This window comes from Bactrocera oleae, chromosome 2 (assembly GCF_042242935.1).
Source record: "Bactrocera oleae isolate idBacOlea1 chromosome 2, idBacOlea1, whole genome shotgun sequence".
Classification (NCBI taxonomy): Eukaryota; Metazoa; Arthropoda; class Insecta; order Diptera; family Tephritidae; genus Bactrocera; species Bactrocera oleae.
Genome location: NC_091536.1, coordinates 90007755 through 90028246, shown reverse-complemented (window position 1 = coordinate 90028246; position 20492 = coordinate 90007755). Strand labels below are relative to the sequence as shown.

The 20492-nt window shown below is 32.3% G+C and overlaps 1 protein-coding gene across 3 annotated transcripts in view; it reads left to right on the top strand.

The window, feature by feature from the left end:
- The window catches only part of puc (puckered), a 48376-nt gene extending 34448 nt beyond the window's left edge, over positions 1 to 13928 (top strand). For all 3 annotated transcript variants that reach the window (XM_036356799.2, XM_036356801.2, XM_036356800.2), the window contains exon 4: positions 10749 to 13928. In XM_036356799.2, coding sequence (XP_036212692.2) covers positions 10749 to 11695 — 947 coding nt within the window. In that variant the 3' untranslated portion in view covers positions 11696 to 13928. The remainder of the gene's footprint in view (positions 1 to 10748) is intronic.
- The last annotated feature ends 6564 nt before the right edge of the window (positions 13929 to 20492 follow it).

The following is a 20492-nucleotide window of genomic DNA, read 5'->3' as shown; positions in this document are numbered from 1 at the left end:
GGTTAAACGGAAGGGTGGCACACGAGATTCATTAAATTTTGTAGCGAATTTGTATAATATGCCGTTTTTGTTTACATTGGCATGAGATCACAGCGCTTTATTATTATTATTGTTGTTATTGACTGATGTTGCTGTTGACAACGCACGGGAATCCATCCAGCCATTCATGCGTGCAAATGATCAAGCTGTCAGGCAGTCAGTCACACGGTCGTAGTAAATCACCAGCGCACATATACCTATATCGGTGTGTGTGTGCATGTGTATAGCTGTGTTTATAAGCGTTTCGGTAGCGTGCGCGCAGGCGCTCCCTGTAAAGGTGTGCGATTGCCGATGAATCATCAGCAGCGCCAAAAAAATCGCTGCGCCGTATAAGAAAGTGAAGGTTGATTTTATTTCGCGTTTGTTTTTATTGTACATTTTTTAAAATTATTTTTAACACTGCGCGTACTTTATATAAACAGAATTTTTAATTTAAACTTAATGAACTTCCCTTTGCGAGTTGTATTGAAATGTTATTTGATTTTTGTCTAATTACTGCATTTGAATGCACACGGCCGCGACGGCGATGAGTCGTCAAACTCGACAAAAAACTCATTTTGTCTGCTTTTTTATGTAAAATATTTTAATTTTTTTTTTTGGTTATTTTAATTGTTTGGCTTTGCATGCATGCCACTCAACATGACTTTATTTCAACGCTAATGAACCAATCAGCTGCTTGACTGCACAAGTTGAAGGTCAAATGACGCAGCAGCGCTGCCAAAGCGTCTAAGGAAAATTTTCGCTTTTTTAATTTTTAGCAAATATCGCTTGCGAACATTCTCATTGCGGCTGTGTAACATTTGGTGTTTGTATGACACAGCAGCAAAATTTTTGTTAGATCGCCTTCGCTGCCGCCCTGTACTGTACGAAGGCTGTAGGCTGCGCGTGCGCGTACCTGTACTCTTAAATGCGCTGCTATATTTTATTGTATTTTCGCATTACTGTTGATTGGATTGCTTTGAGTTCAACTCACTAAAGTGAAGTTTAAGCGTCGAGTTCGTTTAAGGCGGCACGCACTTGAACTTTTGCGGCGTCGGCGGCCGCAACAGTTTTGCATGAATCATTTGCAATAATTACGTTTAATTTACTGTTTTGTTATGTATTTTTGTTTTTGTTTTCCGATTTTGCTTTTGTTTGATTTTCTTGATTTATCGAATGTCACTTATCATTCAAACTTACTTCCAAGCTCTAACGCATAAGTGCACTGTAAGTGTATATAATGAATAGAAATACATTAACATACATATCTACACAAGTTTGTATATGTACTATGTATGCATTTGAGTGGCAGTAATAACAACCTTAATGCTGTCCAATGACTCGCCTAAAAGAAGCCGCACAGTGAAGAATTTGGAAAAATGTCCAATTAAAATGTATTATATTACAAATATATTTTAAATAATCCTTAAGATGCCTAAAATTATAACTCAATTACCGAATTCGCCCAACGACCTGACTAAAAGCTCTATAATATCTCATGAAATTGTTGATAGTCATTATTGCACATAAATGATAAAAATAGAGCGCCTGTTAATTGTTTCGTTGGTGTGTGAACGCCTAGAAATCTACTATATCTTAATTTCCATCACATCGCCTGAAAGTATACTTATAATGTAGAAGTTTTAAGTTTTAAACTTTTCTCGCTTAATCTGAACAAATATCGTTTAAAAATCGTTTCGAACAGGCTTTAGTAATTAATATTTTTACAACCGCTTTCAAATTATATTTTATATATTATATTTTTAATCTAAATTAAGTGAAAGTTTTTTATTGAAGTGTGACTTCTAAGACACTGTTGGCAATTTTTTGTACACATTTGAAACTAATATCCTTAAATTATTTTGTAATCGTTTATTTTTATAACTATTTTTTATAAAATTTTTGTTTTAAAATTTTCAATTAAAATTTTTTTTTATCATATATTTTATTTTAATTTGTTTTTTTTTTTTTTTTTTTTTTTAGCAATATTAGCATATGTGAGCACACCATAAGTATTTGTTATTATAACAAAAAAATTCACACAATTTTTTAATAATTTCTTTAAATTTATTTTTTTCTTTTATTTTATACAATTTTCTTCAATTTTTATATTTTTTATTATTTATTAATTTTTTTAAATTATTTTATAATTTATATATCTTAATAATATCGTTTTAATTATTATTTTTATTTATTTTTTATTATTATTTTCATTTATTTTTTATTATTATTTTCATTTATTTTTTATTATTATTTTCATTTATTTTTTATTATTATTATTTTTTATTTATTTTTTATTATTTATATTTTTTATTGTTTGTTAACTTTTTTATAACATTCTATTTATTACTTACATTATAAGCATATTCCAGCCCACTGTTGCTATTCGTCATCACAACGAAATATATGTTTATTCATACTTTACTACTCACTACTCAACTTACTGTAAATTCAGTTGTATAGTTTTTCTTTTGTTTTTGCCTTTGAGTCCGCTCTTGTTGCGATCGGTGTAAATTTACCTGCTGTTGGCCAACGCTTGAGCGTACGTTCACACACTCTGCGCTTTACCTAACGCCATGCATAAATATGTATTTATATATTATACATATTTGTATATGTTTGTATGTGGGTATGAGTGTATTTTTGCCACCTGCTACACGCTGCCATTGCATCATTGTTATTCTTATGATTTTATTGTGTTCCCTCCGCACTGCTGACTTTTACTGTTTTCCCGCTTTCAACATTTGCCGTTGCTTACCTTTCCATTTTTACTGCCACTTTGCATCTGTCTCGTACACAAAACAAGAAAAAAATACTGTGAAATATAGCATCAGCGCCAAAAGTTGTGAGTTGTTGGCGAAAACGCGTTTTGACCATGACTTATACAAAGCCAGAGAAAAAGCAGACAAACAATAATGCATAAATAATAAGAAAAATAAGAAATAAACAAATTATAATAACAACATAAGAATTATAGTTGAAAAAGTGGAAGTGTGTGTTTACGGCAGTATGGTAGCACGGCTGTTACTCACGGGTTAAAAGTAAATCACAGCGGCGAGTGAGTGCCATTGAAGCAACTACTTACTTCAGCTTGTCAACTCTTTTTATTTTGACATGAATGAGGTTTATTGTGAAACAGCGTAAAACAAGAGAAGAAGAAGAAGAAGCGCGCTTACGAAAAGTCGCTATAAATTAAATATAAAGAACAATTAAGGCAAACTGCGCATGAGTCAGCCAACGAGACTTCAATTTTAAGATCACGTAGCAAGAATTACAGAATAAACATTAAAATTGTTTTTTTTGGTTTTTAAATGTCAGCATGCCACAATACGAGGAAGTGGCGGGTATTTACAGATATTATTTATATACTAGATATGCAAGTATTTACTACAACACGTAAATCTGAAGGACATTTCGGCTGAGTCGGTCGACACACGGCAGACAGCACAAAGCCATAAACTGCGCGCGCGTATGTGTGTGTGCAATGAGAACAAAAAGTCGAGTCAAAATATAGTAGCATCTGAAAGTGCGTGTCTGCGTCATGCCTGTCTGGCGCACATGACACCGCGCAAAACCTCGCCGCCAGCAGCTGCTTGTTGCTTTTATGCGTCAGTCGGTCAAATTAACGGCGACCTGCTGAATGCGCGCGCCAATAGCCAACAACAAAGCACCTCAGCGCTGACTACTTAATCTTATTATTATGTGACACATATGCATATATGTATATATGTATGTATGTATGTATTTTTAAATGCATATCGTTAAAGCGCAGCCAGCTCATCGCCTGATAATCCAATACACACACTTATACATGTAATCGTCTTTTTGATATGTTGCAGCTGCAAGTGACAAGTGTGTATTTATATATGTATGTCTGCCGCTTGCGCTACGAGTCATCCCCAAAATATTCTTAATCATCACGTTCAATTAAGAATAAGCGCACAAAGAACACAAATTCAGATGAGCTGTAAGCATAAAACTCAAAGAATTTTCACGAACTCGAAAGTGTAGCACGTTTCTGAGCAACATGCAACAGCGCCAATCGTGTAAATGATGACATCGCAACATGTCATCAGCGTGGCTGTTGGTGTATTAGCTGTCGCAGACTGGCGGTCAGTCAGACAGACAGCTGGTAGACCTTGCGTCATTCAGCATTTTGGGCAAAGCGATGCGTGCGACATTTGGCGACAACTTGCAGCACGCAACAAAGCTATTGACAATACTAGCTCGTGCATAGCTGACATTCCATTGCGATGAACAGCGCGCTGTCACCCACTAATTACACGCTAGACGCGATACTATATTATTCATCAGCATTCATAATGGGTAAAATCAGGCTTTGGATATTGATATCCATATTTAAATGTAAGCGATTTGTTCAATATTTACTTCCGATGCGTTGTCACCAGCCCATATTCACTCATTCATGCCGAAAATATTCTGTATTCAAGTGTGAGTAAGCGAAGCGTCGTGTGCGAGTCACGCATGCGCACCACCACACTTCCTTTTACAGTCGCCATTTAGTATTTTTTGTTTTTTATTTCGGCGGCGCTTAATCATCGCCTCGTAATTATTTAACGAAGTTAGTGTTTTATGTGCTATTATTCGTAATTTATTTTTACTGTATCAGTAATGCTTATTTTCGCCAACAACAATAATAATAATAAGTTCACACGAAATGAGAACCAACGACAAAAACGGTAGCCGCAAGCGTGTGAAAGCGCAATTTTCCACGTCATCGCAGCAATTAATGCGAACTAGCTTGCTGCTGCGCCGACTCACCGGCATTTTTAAATGCTGACAAAGTGGAAAATTAGGCAAAATCGTAGCTTCGTTAAGCTTTGAGTAGCGTGATTCAGATACAGCTACTACTGTTAATATACATATTTATGTTTTAAAGTTTTGCTAAAATTCTTAATTTCGCTGTTGTATTAGTTTGTTGTCCACCTAATTTCCTCTCACCCAGACGCTTCAACATTTGTACTATGAGGCAAATATACATAAAATCATAATTGCGTATTGCCTAATGGCTCACACCACTAAGCTCAAGTACGCGCATATACTTAGAGTATACAATGAGTATACTGTTTGCCAGAGCGTAATGCTATCAACAACAACACCGCATAGATTTAGCCAAACAATTGTGTTTACTTTTAAGGCTATTTCTACTCAAGTTGAATGCTTTGGCAAATATTATGAGTCAGCAATGTTATTACTGCTATATTACAATAGACATACATAAATATAAGTGTATGTAGACTTGTCTATACTTCCGTCAGGCAGACTGTGTGGCAGTTATTCAATGTTGTAAGGAAGTTGGACAGTTAGTTTGTTAGAAAGACAATCAGGCATAGCCCTCGTTTTGATTTTCTTTTAGTTTTGTTGTTTTTGCTTCATGTGTGTCATTAATGCTAGCTGGCTGCTTGACGCACCCCTTACAGCATTTTAAGTGCACTCCCAAAAACGTTTAGCTTTTTCGACTAATTTTTCACATAATGCTAAAAGTCGTAGACTCGTTACTCAAAAGTGGGAATTGGCCACGAATACAAAGTACTTATGAGCCATGGCTTACAGACCGCTCATGTTTGTATATTTGAAATAAAAAATATAAGCAACATATCAAATTAGTCAAAAAAAAAATATTTTGTCTTCATACGTTCGTCAGTTTTAGACCGGTTCCCTAATTGCAAACAATATAACTATTTTGTAATAGAAAATATTTTTTATATATTTGATTATACCAGTTTACTTGAGTTTATACCAATTTTTGTCATTTAAAATTATACCAGTTGTTTGTTCGATTCGCTAGCTCACAGGTCTGGCAAATTGAATGTAACTAATTAAAAGTGCCGGTTTTGCTAGTCTATTAAAATTATACCAGTTGCATATTCGATTCACTACTCTTCAAGAGTTGTCGTATCAATAACAAATAATCTAGTTATTAATATAGCTAACTTCATCATAGTTGTTGTTGGTTTTTGTTTTTATGTTTACAAAGTTAGGCGCCACATTCTAATGGCGACCTCATTGGCACTCGTATAACTTGACACTCACTATTTCTTACGAAATTACATACATATTGTATAGTATGTAAATAATGAAATTTATTTTGTAATGAATTTCCTTATAACTCAGCAAGCGTTTCCTATCAGCAGCTGTGCTATTTTATATTGTTTGAAGTAAGCGTTTGTAAACAATTAGACTCATATGTGCGTATATATACATATGTGTAAAATGGTATAAAAAAGAAAACGAGAAATCGAATTAAACTCATCCAAGGGCTTTTGTGCCTTTTAAAAATGGTGTGTAATTTATTTTCTGCGACTACAAAGCAAATTATAATGTAATTTTTATTTATATTAAAGCATAAGCAAAAAGTTTGACATGAAACCATTCACATTTATTTTATACACATATATGTATATATATATATGATATATGTGTATATATTTTTTTGATATATATGTATATACACCATATATATTTGATGATTTTATGAGCTAGTATATAAAGAAAGAAACAAAAGAAGCAGTCTGGTAACACCTGTGTCAATTGGAGCAATTATACATTCATCTTTTTGGGCGCTTAGAAGCGTTTTAAGTTTTTTTATTACCACCACTCTTTTACGTTATTAAAATTTATATTACAATACATCTTTTTTTTACTGATTACAATATTTTTTCTCAATTAAATTTAATTTTTCACATTATTGATGCTGAGTTGGCTTTAGAAACTATTTATATTTTTTTAATACTGTTTTTTTGAAACATACTCAATTTGATAAGATTTACGAATTGCTTAATTAAAGAATGAACAAGTAAATAAAAAAGTTATGCGACCTGATAGGACGCTTATCACATGTATGTACATCTGTTTGCATTTATATGCTCTCTATCGCAAAATAAATAAAAAGCAAAGCAACGACTTGATAAGATTTACGAGAGCGTGTGTGTATGTATGAGTGAGTTTATTAAAAGATTTACTTGTTGATTTATAAATTGGCCCTTTATTTCGGTATTTATGAGCAGTGCTTTTGTGCTATAATTTTGATAATCAAAGACTTAGTTCGCTTGCGTAAATGCTCTGCCAGAAATTTTTAGAGCAATTGTTCAACTGAGACTGGATTGGACTGGAGACGATTTAGAAGATAAATATAAAAATAGCAAAGCCGGCATAGTTTTAAAGTTCAAATATGTATTTAATTGGCTTAAAGAAACACAAAAAAGCAATAATATTAATTATTTCTTATTAAGTTAGAGGATTTCAAATATTGATAAAATTTTGTTAAACAATAATATTTATATACAAAAATATTACTTCAGAATATACGACATTTGCTATTTTATTTAGTACATAATTTGTCTCAACTGATATCGATTGGTTTAATTTTTTACGGAATTTTAGTTGAAGAATCATCTTAAATAACCAAATTTTCGATATAATTAAGCCAAACGAAAATAAAAACTTGCTATAAATTTAAATCGTTTTTATGGGAACTTTTTTTTTGTTGTTTCCAACTATATTCTGAGTCCAAAAGCTTACGAAATATTTAATTGAATAGCTTGCTATAAAGTTATAGCAATTTGATAGTTACTTGATTAGGTTTACAATAAATATAGAAGTAAGAAGTAAGGATTTATTTTTATTATATAGTTTTTTTCTCACAACACACAATACTGTCATTACATTTAACCTTATAAACAAAATCTATCACATGCTATAAAATTTATAATAATAGCGAAATTTATTATGATATATACAAATTTTTAATTTTTTTAAGTATATACATACATACATACATATGTATGCATAAACATCTGATTCCTTTGACGTAAAGTTTTTTATTTTATCATTTTTTATAGTAGTCAAAAATGTTTGAGGCAAAAAAATTAGCTTCTTTTTTGTGAATAATGCGTCAGCATACTATTACTGTCTTTTTTAATTTGATATCCCCTAACTTTAACACAGAAATGCGCATAAGTTTCCCAAAAAACCAGATAAATATTAAAATATCTGTTTTGAAACAACAACAAAAAGTTATAGCATGAAAAATGCTCACCACCTACATCGCTGACTCCGCTCAGAATCGCGATGCGGAACCTTCATTGATTTCAATCATTTAATTGAAATAATATATTGACTACTGATTTATTGTAATTTTCTTACTGTAAATCAACATATGCACATAAGTATATGTAAATACATAAATCTACATGTATTACGTAGCTAGATATTTCTCCAATCAGCTCCTTGTATGCTTATCGCTGGCTGTAAAAGCCTTAAGCGTTCTACGTATTCACTTAAGTGCCTGCATTTGCCATATGTCAATAAAGTTGCTGCGTCCAGTGCACCCCACCCACTATAACCACCACCCGTCAATGTACCCTTACAGCCGACTTGGCCCATCAATCAGGCATACCACGTTAGTCAATAAGTCAGTCGATCGGTAGCGGCGAGGCGCTGGCTACGAATTGTGCCAACAAGGCTGCCAGCAGCGAGTACATTTCTGAGTCATCCGCATAGGCAAGAGAATAAAACAATAATAAAAGAACAACAACACAAAGCGAAAATAAACATTGTCAACACCGTAACGTTATTGAATTGCGGTATTATTATTTGTTACTCTTCGACTATCGTCGTATTTACGCTCGTCGGCTTAAGTCAGTAAGAAACAACGGCGAGAACTTCGGTAGCAACAAAACCAAAAACGATAAAGTAGATTGGGTATGAGAAAAACGGTAAGCAAAAATATATATTTGTTTGCACGAAAAATGGTTGTAAATGTTGTTGTTAAGTGTAGACTACGTCATTGGGCTGAATTTGCTTCGACTGTGGCGCTTTTACATGATTTACACCTAGTTGTTATTGCAGGGCTATCAAAAGTGTGCAAGACGAAAATTTTCCGCTAATAATTTAAGTTTGAAATTGTGGAAATTTCTCTTTTACGCTCTTATCACTTAATCGCATTTTTTTTTAAATATAAGTAAAGAATTTTATTTGTTGTGACTCAATACTAGTACGAATTGCAAATAGTTGATAACTAACAAAAGTACCGTTTTGGCCTTGTAGCCAGTGAAGGTATACAGTGCAATGCACCGCCAAAACTGAATGTTTATGTATGTATTTATTTATTCAAATTTAGTTGGTTTTGATAAGAGAGTAATTTCGACAAATTCAAATAAACTATGACCGTGTGGAAGAATAAGTTCGACTACTTTTTCGGTATTTGATTTGCTTTGAACATTAACATCAAAGTTTTTGTGTTATCTTTATTGAATAAGTTTTATTTAGGAACATGAGAAATTATGAATTAGTTGGATTTTTCTCCGTTAACAAATTTTAAATTGTAAAACTGTAACGCTGTTGTAAAGAAATATTTGAAAAATCGAGTTTGTTTAATTCGTCAGAAATTAGAAAATATTTTAATATATTTTTCATTTTACCGATATATTCTATATTTTAGCAGAATATGGTAGCTTGTGTGCTCTATTTCCCCATGAGCTTTCACAAAGAAACTTTTAGATATAAAAATACAATTTTATATTTTTAAAAATTCTCGGGAGGGCATTAATTGTATTTTGTATTATCAAAACACTTGCTTACAAAAGTTAAGAAGTGTTTTGAGAACATTTTTATTACCCTTGAAGCTAGTGTTAACAATATCTAGTGATTTGAAATCACCTACTTTAACTCATCAAAAACTCAATTAGAGAAGTTCGAATAAAAAATTACCACTACGTATGCGTTACCAATAGTGTGTGATATAAATAATTAAAAAAAAAAACGTTGCATACATTTAGGCGTGAATTGAATTAAATAATTAAAAGATTCAGTAATATATTAATAAGGCTAGTGTTAAAGCATCGAATTTTAAACTTTTAAAAGTCAAAGTTTCTTTTAAGATTTTGATAAAAAAATTTTGCATATTTAAGACCCGGTTTGTAAATAATATTATAATATTAATGGAAATAAAACTAATTACATAGATGCTCTTTTAAGCTTATATGATATATGTTATGTAAGTGAAAAAGCGATATATTTCGAAAATTTGAAGACGAAAAAAATATGATCAAGTAATATTCAAAATATAAAAAAAAACAATTGTTATAAAAAAATAAATAAATATTGATAAACATTAATAAACAAAGATTCATATTATAGTACTTATTTAATTATATTTTGTTATTATTTTTTATTTATTTATTATTGTTATTTATTTATTTATTAATATTATTTTTTTTTTTTGTTTAAGTATTTAATAAAAATAATTAATATTTTTTAAAACGGTAAAAAAATTTCAAAATTTCTGATGTCATCGCTAGTCAACTTAACTACATTGTTATATTACCGATTCTATACATTTTTCATGAACTCAAAATTTCAATTCATAGGTTATTTGCGACAGGCGCTTCGACACACATACTGTACATAATCTAGATAAAATAATGTTGATAAAATGAGTGTGAGGTGAATGCTTAGATCAGCGTCGGTTTTCATGTAGTTAGCGAGTCGAGTGATGAGCGCATAGAAATAAAAATAACGATTTTGATAGGAGTTTTCGATAAGCGCCGACATTTCACACGCTATTTTTGTTTGCACATCCACGCACGTGCCTTAAGTATGACTCCACCCATTGATAGGTTAGCTAATACTACATATACTATTTCAATTATCGAATAGCCAAAAATAACCAAATGTGCTAATTTCCGTATTTCTTTCTATCTTCACAGAGGATGCACGCAAAACCGGCTCGCGCGTACTGTTGCACTGTCACGCGGGTATTTCGCGCAGCGCCACCATTGCCATCGCCTACGTCATGCGTTACAAATCACTATCACTATTCGAGGCCTACAAGCTGGTGAAGGGCGCGCGACCCATCATTTCACCTAACCTCAACTTCATGGGTCAACTGCTCGAATTGGAACAGAATCTACGCATGAGCGGCGTGCTGAAGCCCGTGTCGCCAGCCGCCACCACACCCACAACACCAACGTCTAGTCAAGTCGAATTTACCAGCAGCAACTACAACAACAACACAAACGCTAATACAGAAGATGTAGACGAAACAGATTCCGCGTTGTTACGCAAACGGCCCGGCGACGCTAAGCGTAAATTGTGCGCCGCCGATGAAGATGCCGCCGACGATTTGTTTGAGGATGCGCGCAGCACGCTTAGCAATCATAGCAGCAGCGCTAGCAGCAGTAGTAATTGTACAAATAGTCAAGCAATGCGACTGACATGGCCACCGCCCACCGGTGCACCCGCAGTACTGCTCTCACCCTGCACCTCGACCGAAGCATCCTGCTCATCATCAGTCTCATCCTCCTCATTGTCCGCCTCCTCGTACGCTTCGTCGTCCGCCTCGACGCCGACTTCGCCATCGGCAGCGCTGGGCAACACACAATCGCCCTTCCTCTGCTGCACACCCAACAACATGCCGAAACGCCATTCACCCGCCAAACTGCGTCTCAACTTACGTTCCACATTTGCACCCATACGACAGTCACAATCGTGCATGTCGATACGCGAAGTGGCCGACGAATCGGTGCCAGCAGCCACAACGAACACGAGCCTGACGATAGCGGCAACATCCAGCAGCAATCACAGCATACCATCGTCGCCGGTGGCAATGGATCAGGAGAACAATGTGGTAATGGCCATGTCGACCAGCGATTGAGAGAGCGCTAACTAATATACACGTATACCTACACATACACATATATACAACAATAAGGATTCATTAGTTATACAATGTGTGTAGTACACATTAAGCAAAAAGTTTAAAAATTAAACTAAATTTAAAAAAAAAAAATTGCAAAGCGACGTAAAAGAAAAAAAATATTACACGCAACAACAACAGAAAAAACAATGCAAGCACTTTGAAAAAAGCTGTGAATAAATTTTAAGTGTACAATTTAGCGAGCGTACCTAACGATTACATACTAAGTGCATACATATGTACAGCATTGTATGTACATATATAAGTACTATATATTATATATACTAGTATACTGATCGAGCGAATAAACGATCGAAGAGACACCACGCCTACTATTACTACGTCAATACTGCGAGTACATTGAAATTAAACATTAAAAATGTATAAATTATTAAAAAAGCGGCACATTTACAACTAAAAACCAGCAGTACACATGTATATACATATATAGCTATGTATGTGTAGTTAAAGAAAATTGTTACTTGAAATTGAAAATTTGTATACAATGCCGTGTGTATTATACAGTAGTCGATATTTCATAATCAATGCCACAACAAAACATACATATTTGACATGCAAAACTGACAAACTTATATAAAAATATTCTCTTTTCGAAAAATATTGTAACTTTTTACCTTTTGACATAACTGTATGTACAGATATAAACGAAAAATATTAAAATAATCGCAATTGAAGTAATTTGCATATGCATTTGCCCAAATTAAGGGCTTTTCACACATACACATACATATATGGTATATGTATTAATATATAAAAAGTTTTAACAATGAAATACTATTTATTTATATTATTTGAACGATTTAAAACAACAAAACGCTTATTTATAGACATTTTAAAAACAGTTTGGAACTAAAAAACGGAATTTGTGCTGAACAAAAGGCTTTCGTGTGTCTAAAAAAAACATTTCTGTTGTAAATACTATAAGCTTAAAGGTTAAATAACAAATTTTGCCACCTTTTTTGCATAACATGCATATAATATATTTTGTTTTTGAGTTCAAATTATGTTTAATAGAAATTTTATTTTTATTTTTTATTATTTTAATTATTTATAAAATTCCCTATAACACATTGCTAAGTCATCGGGTTTACTTATGTAACATGTCAAACATAAACTTAACTCTTTGAAAAGCTACAAAACATGGACTATTTTGAAAAATTAAAACTTAATATGTCTAAATAAATTTAAAAATTCAATAATTAATTTTGTTGTAAATTATGTGCGTAAAGAAATTAAAAAGAATATTTAAGTTAAGTTAAAAATTAAAATAAAACTTTAAATGCATAAAACTGTATCAAATTTGCACACATAATTTGCTTAGCATAATTTGTAAAAAATAAAAATAATGATAAATAGCAACACAAACCATGTACAAGCAGCAAAAAATATATGTATATATATCCAAAACATACTTAGCAAACGAATATTTATTTTAATGCCAAACTCTTACTATAAAACTGTTTTAAGTTTTTTTCTTTACACACAGCCACAATAAAAACGAAATTTTCAAATAGTTTCCATAACATAAATCAGCCAACCAAATGGCTAAAAGCAAACATCACAGCAAATTTAGTTTCCCCGTTACAAATATGTACACACCATATTTGCAACAACAAAACAAAAAAAAAATAGAAATTTAAATTTTGAATAATGAAAATTTCTGTTCTTGTCACTATCACAGTTCAACTTAATTACCTATTTAAGCAAAGTATACCTAACTACCTATATATATATATATATATATATGTAATATAAGTTAAAAAATATTTTTAGTGCAAACTTAAATGTATATACATATTATAAATTATTTATATACCTTATGTGAGCCTAATTAAAACAGTGAAAAATATTTAAAAACTGACTATACTTTCTGTTTGTCCATCATGTCTGCTTTACTTTGCAACGCAGTCGGGAATTGATGGTATTCATATTGTAACACTTGAATAAGCGGTAGCTCTAATAGCAGCGTGAACATAGATATTTACGTAATATATGTATAATAAATTAATGTAAATTGCAATAGTCATATTCTTGCACACACATACACATACACACTATTCGGTAAGCTAGACAAAAAAAAAATAATAATAAAATAATGCAATTCAATTGAATGTGCAGCGTAAGCATAAAAATAGAAATATATGTACAAAATAATGATTTTGAAAAGAAATTGAAGTTATATTTTTATTTGATTACCGATCCTGATATCGAGGAATACTTTGAATTTGCTTCATTTCTATTGAGACCAAGGAGATGTTAGCGGAGGACATTTACGCACAGTATGTAGCTCTTTATAGCTTTAAATTATTACAATACACTTAATTTTTTTATTCCCGTATATGGATAACTTGGCTTTGAAACGAGTTTCAATTAAAAAATTTCATAAGCTGATCGGAGAAAGTTTCAGACTCAACAAGTGGAGGTAGCAATAAAGGTGTTATCACGACAGTAATTTCTGCTTAACTCTCCCTCACTTTTAACCGCTGAAGAACGGTCAGCTCGACAGCATTTTCTAAAACTTTTTGGAAATTTTATAATTTAATTTATGTTAATTATTAAGTTATTACATATTTCTATACCCTTCCAAAATGTTGCTACAGAGTATATTATAGTTTTATTCACCTGATGTTTGTTTGTATCACCTAAAACTAGTCGAGATAGATTATGTATATGTATATAAATGATCAAGATGACAAGACGATTTGTATTCCGAGTGACAATCTGTCCAACTGTCTCCACAACCACAATTGGTGTGTACGGTAGCCCACACATTCCTATCATAGAGTGTGCAAATGAGCCAATTCTCAGATATTATTGGTTTGATGTGCGAAACAGAATTTGTAATGGTTTTGGGTCTCATCGAAACCAATTTTATTGCCAAGAAGATAATCGCTAACAAATTTGAAAGTTGCGTTGTTATTTCTGTGTGCTGTTAGACGGTTGAAAAAATGTAAGTTAAGAAATGCATTTATTTTATTGTTACGAATTAAATTAACTTTATTTTTATAGGAGAAAACATAAGAACAGAAGACAAAATACAATAATATTTGAAAACGCAATAAGCCAATTATGGCAGGAATTAACGGAATGCCTTAATGCTACACTTCCACCACATAAAGATGTATCCGGGTGGAAAAGGTAAATAAATGAATTTCAATGAAAATTAAACTGCAATTAAAACAAACTTAATTTTATAGATCATAACTGAGTGGAAAAGCGAAATCAAAAGAAAATTAGCTTCCAACAAAATGGAGATGCGAGCAACAAGAGGTAGCCCCTTTGCAAAATATCAGCTCACTCAAAATGAAGAAACCATTGTGCGTCTTTGTGGCTTTTCGCAAACCGTGGAAGGCATGCCAGGCGTTTCTCTTGGCACCCGACCCGTCAATTAGAATGTATCTGTCGCAATTGCAACTGTGAATGTAGATATAGATTTGTCTTTCTCATCGCTAGAGCAACAGGTTGAAAATTTACGTTCTTATGCATCAAGCAGGCAAAAAGATGTCGACGATATACCCTCCACGTCACATGGGCCAAGAGAAAGAAATGCTAATGTACCTACCGGCAAAAATTAGAGAGTACAGCAGATCGTTTAAAAAGATTTTTAGATGAGGAAGACAACAAAAATGGGGATATATTAAAATAATAAATACGTGTGGCACTCTATGACTGCCGCGGCAAAGTTATTGCAGAGCATTTTTCATCAACTTTTGCAATTATAATTATTTATTTTTTTTTATGCAGTATTTTTTTTTCTTTGGTATTAAGTAAAGTTACACTTTTTGAGCGTGCTGCCGTTTATTATTATTTTTTCTTTTATTGAATTGTTTAAAATATTTTTATTATCTTACAATACAAGTAGGTTATTCAGAAATTTGTATCATTGAAACGACAGGTTTATGGTAAATGAAATAAAAAACATAAGTTTGAGACTCGATATCCTCTAAATATCTGGAAAGTACCTCGTCAATGGTGCTCCCATATTTTGTTGTGGATTCTTGAGGATCATTATTCATTTTCAAATTCAATTTTTCCGAAAGAAAAGTTGTCCACCGCTCTGATATTTTATCAGCGAAGTTGATGTTGTAATCGCCAGCCAAGATAATTGGACATTTATTTCCATCGATGATCCGATTGAAATACCAAATTTCAATTGCATTTTTGAATTCAAACGAGATACTGTTCCAAAAGGTGGAATGGCTATTGACCAAAATAATAATAATGTTACCCATATTATGATTCTAAATATTGAATAATATATTTTTTATTAATTAAATTTTTATTAAATTCCATATTTTTATTTGCCATTAGAAAAATTGTATGTTTAATATTATTATTTTTGAATCACCCTGCTCTTTACTTTTTTTAAATTATTATTTTTGAATCACCCTGTTCTTCAACTGATTTGTTCCGCTTGAAATATGCTAAAATACGCCTTAAGGTATGCAAACATAGTGCGCATACTTTGCGATCGTTTAAGTTTATTTCCGTTACGGAATTTCTTGAATAAAAGCTAATGGCTTAAAAACTTGATCAATTAATAGAGTTGCAGTATAAAAATGCTAGCAGCTTGAGGCGTATGTGGCAAGCAATAGAAAAAAAAAAAATGTTGGAAGAGCTATTACAGAAAGAAAGATAATTTTGTAAGTATAAGTTCTCAATTGCTTAAACTATTGTAGAAAAAAATTTGATTAAAAAAGAACGAAATTCTTAAGTTCGAAACAAAAGACAAAATAACGAAAAAAAAGAAGATTAATTAATAAGTATAGCATTTAATTAAAGATCCTGGTTGTGAAGTAACCTTATAAAGGAACGACTGTGCCAAGGAAAATTAGAATAACAAAAAAAAGTAATATATTTTGAAGAACATTTATATATTGAGGGAAAAATTAAAATTAAATTAAATTAAATTTAATAAAAAAGGTTTATAAAAATTAAAATAGGAATAAAAAAACACATGTAAGTGATAGGATTTGAACTCGTTCAAAATATTTTATGTTGCAATAAGGAAGTGTGCTATACAAGCAGCACCATAGACGATATCTGCAATTACAAATTAGTACTCAAAAAGATTTCATTTAACATTTGCGCCTTCTCTATTCATTAACATTCTCTGATATTATGTTTATTATATGAAGTATTTGGTGTGACTGATATGCCAGCTTTAAAGTCCGATTGAAGAAATTTATAATAAATGTTTTTTGAAATTTCTTTATTTCTCTGCAGATAGTATACAATTTTGAAAGTTCGTTTCATACTTGACAAAAATTCTTGTAAAAGTTCAACTTTTCGATAAGTTCCAAAAAGTTTACACCATGAGCTTTCGCTTTTTGCGTTATTTCAAAAGATTCGCTTCAACTCAATTATATTTTCAAATATTCCTTTACAATATATACAATAGAAATTATGAGCATTTAAAAGTAGCAGAGAGTAATATTTTATAAAATTCGTACCTAATAACGAAAAAGCTGGATATAGAAAAGTGCAAACTTTTCTACAATTTATGGTTTGATGAATTGGATGGATTAACGGTTTCTAGTCGAAATTTTAATTTACTGGGTATAAGTGAGCTGATATCCTACATATATATCCTATATCGAAAATCGCTAAAACATAATGTGCTACAAAAAGTATTATTTTACAATAAATTAAGTTTTATAAAATGATAATATACAAGTTAGCATCAGCTTTTGCCCGATTTAAAGACAAGGCAAGGAAAAAGCAACATAAAAGCCGCATATAAAAATGAAGTTAACTTTTGGCCGCCATACGGAAGTAAAGTGCTTCTAGTGAATGCATGCTGAAGCTGTTTGCCTAACAGTGTTGAGTAAAAATGCTGTAGCCGCAAAAATTTAGTAGAAAATAACTACTTTCTTCCCATTTATTACTGTACTGAACTATATTTAACGGGCGAACGCAATTGTTAAATAGCGTTAAGAACGCCAAACAAAGTAACAAATGAACAAAGAAAGGGTTGCAAGCGCTAGAATTTAAAAGAAAGAAACCAACTGACTGAAAACACAAGCAAAGTTGAGCCATTCAACGACGCAATTCCAAGCCGACATGGTTCCAGCAAAATTCTGCAACTATAAACTACATTAATCTTTTCGCCTGAAGGAGGTTAATAGCAATTCATCATAGTTGCTGCCGACGCTACTGCAGTTGATAAGCGGGTAAGTATGTGCGCCCGAATGCTTCCCGGAATTAAGTCATCAAATGCGTTGGGGACTTGCGCTTTTGTAGCGGCAGTTAGAGCGACAGCGCAAGAAAAGAATTATAAATTATTACTGCGATTCATTTGAGCGGAAATTTCTATTGGCTGAATATTCGAAAATAAACGCAGTGGACCGCCGTTTAGTTAGTTGTAGCTAGATGGAGAAAAGAGCTGTCTTGTATCTGAGGCAATGTCCACTCTAGAGAAAAGCACTAGTTACGTACTGGTTAAATTTAGATCGGATGTATAAATCTCCATTAATCTTAGAACAGATTGCCATAGAACGTTTAGTTATATAGATATCTCTAGAAAAATCAAGGAATTTGTTGTGACTACTATACTCGTATATCACGTTGAGACCTATTATTTTATAGTCTCTTAATTTCAGTAACCCCTGAAAGTATTATGTCCTGTGATATAGGACAGATTAAAATTAACTTTATCTTCATGTATGGTTATATTAGGCCTAGTCCGATTTAATATAAGATTATAGTAAGAAAACACTGTTCATTGAGAAACACAAATTTGTATTTAAAATTTTGACTTAGTTAATCGATTGTACCTCTATGTACCGATGCATAAAAGAAGGTATAAGCTTGCTAAATATATTGAGTAACCTTGCTAAGCATGAGTAAAAAACTAATTTCAGTAAGCGCCTAATTGTAGGCAACATTGAATTTAAATTTCAAGATCTAAAAATCATAGCATACATTTTGAATGAAGTCGAAACTATGAAATAACAAGAAAAGTATGAAGGAGAAAACACAGATATACACTATTTTTAAAACTTCCACGTAAGGATATTCCCTAATTTAAAAAAAGTCATACTTAAAAGTTACTACTAATCCTTACTGGGTAGTTAATAGACGTATTAAATAGACAACCAAGTTATGGAAACGAAGGAAAATTTTGCCATGGCAAAAAATGCTTTAAGCAAAATTCTTTTCGCTACAGCTTAATTATTTTATTGCATGGAAAGAGTTTTGTGGAATTCTACCTAGAAAGAAGATGATAGACAACGTTTGGGCTTGTCAGGAATAATGGGATGAATAGTGTAATAAAAGTAAAAAAGTGATATGCCACAATAATGTTGCATACAAAGTACAAAGCAATAGTACAACCGACGTAAACGCTCTGGTTGCCTATATGGCTATTGGCACTGCCAATGCCACTGACGCAGCGTCAACTTTGCAGCAACGTTTTGGCAAATGTGAATTTAATTACACTGCCATTTGATGGATTGCGGATTTTATAGACGCAATAATGGGCTCATTCATCATTTAAAGATGTGCGTGGAAGAGTGGCACTTCAACATTCAAAATACTGTTAGTGATTTTAATATGCACTTCTGCTTGAGGACTCCTTTTATGGTTTATGGTAGTTTAATTACCCGACGCCTGGAATGACGTTGAACTCAAGTTTAACGGCAAAGTCTATTTTAAGCTTTCTGATTTTGAAAAGCTATATAAACGGGGTGTTTAAGAAACATTGAGTTTGATTGGATATTTTACTGTGAGTTGACGATGTTGCCATATCCGAATTTGTTCCAGAAAAACATCAAATAATAATACAGTCAAAAGTGTGTAAGAGAGAACTGGATAAGCGAGAAAACTTTTTACGTGAGAATAATTCTCAGGTCCCGAAATTTGACCCCTATGAGTGCGCAACAAAACCTCCATAAGTGACAGTCGTTTTTCCCATTCTGACCTCTATAACTGAGAGCCTCTTTTGTATTTACCTCTATAAGCGACAATTTATATTCATAATATGTATGACTCATTCTTTTTTTTCAGGAATCAGGAAATATGTTGTTTTCTTGTAATTCAATGAAATAATATTTAACTGTATTAACTTACAATATTTGTCGGGAAAATCAAGGCGTCAAATACGAAGTGAATTTGGATTACTAGAATCTACCAATTATGATTATTGTAAGTAAAGAAAGGTGAGGTTTAGGGTTAAAATTATCATTAACTTGTGTTTAAAAGTTGTGCTTATATTATTTTCTTACTATTAGTACTTTTTAATAAACCAATATCAAATTCTTAAGCAAAATCCCCTGAAGCCACTTGAAAATGAAAAGTATATGATCACAACCGGTCTATACTTGCATATCTAACCCATAATTATGAAACAACTATAAAGCGCGCTAAAGCCAGAGAGAAATTCAACACTTAAAGTTGCTTAAATTAGCAAATAATAATTCAAAATGTCGTCGCTGGGTTTAAGGGCTTGTAGATAAGCGACAAGACGCACTTGGCGAGCAGACATCTCGGCAATGTAGTGATTTTTATTATTTGCCACCAGAAGCAGAAGTAAGAGTGTATCTAAGCCGCAACCACGCCCACTCGTAATAAACACATCAAAATTTACAAGCTATAGAAATCGCAGTTGTCGTGACTGGCAGGCGGCTGGGGCTGCTTCTATCGGCTCAATATAATTCACTGCCAATTTCGTTACGAAGGGAATGGATGAAATCAAACCATATAATTAAAGGTGTAAAATCGCATCCATTATTAT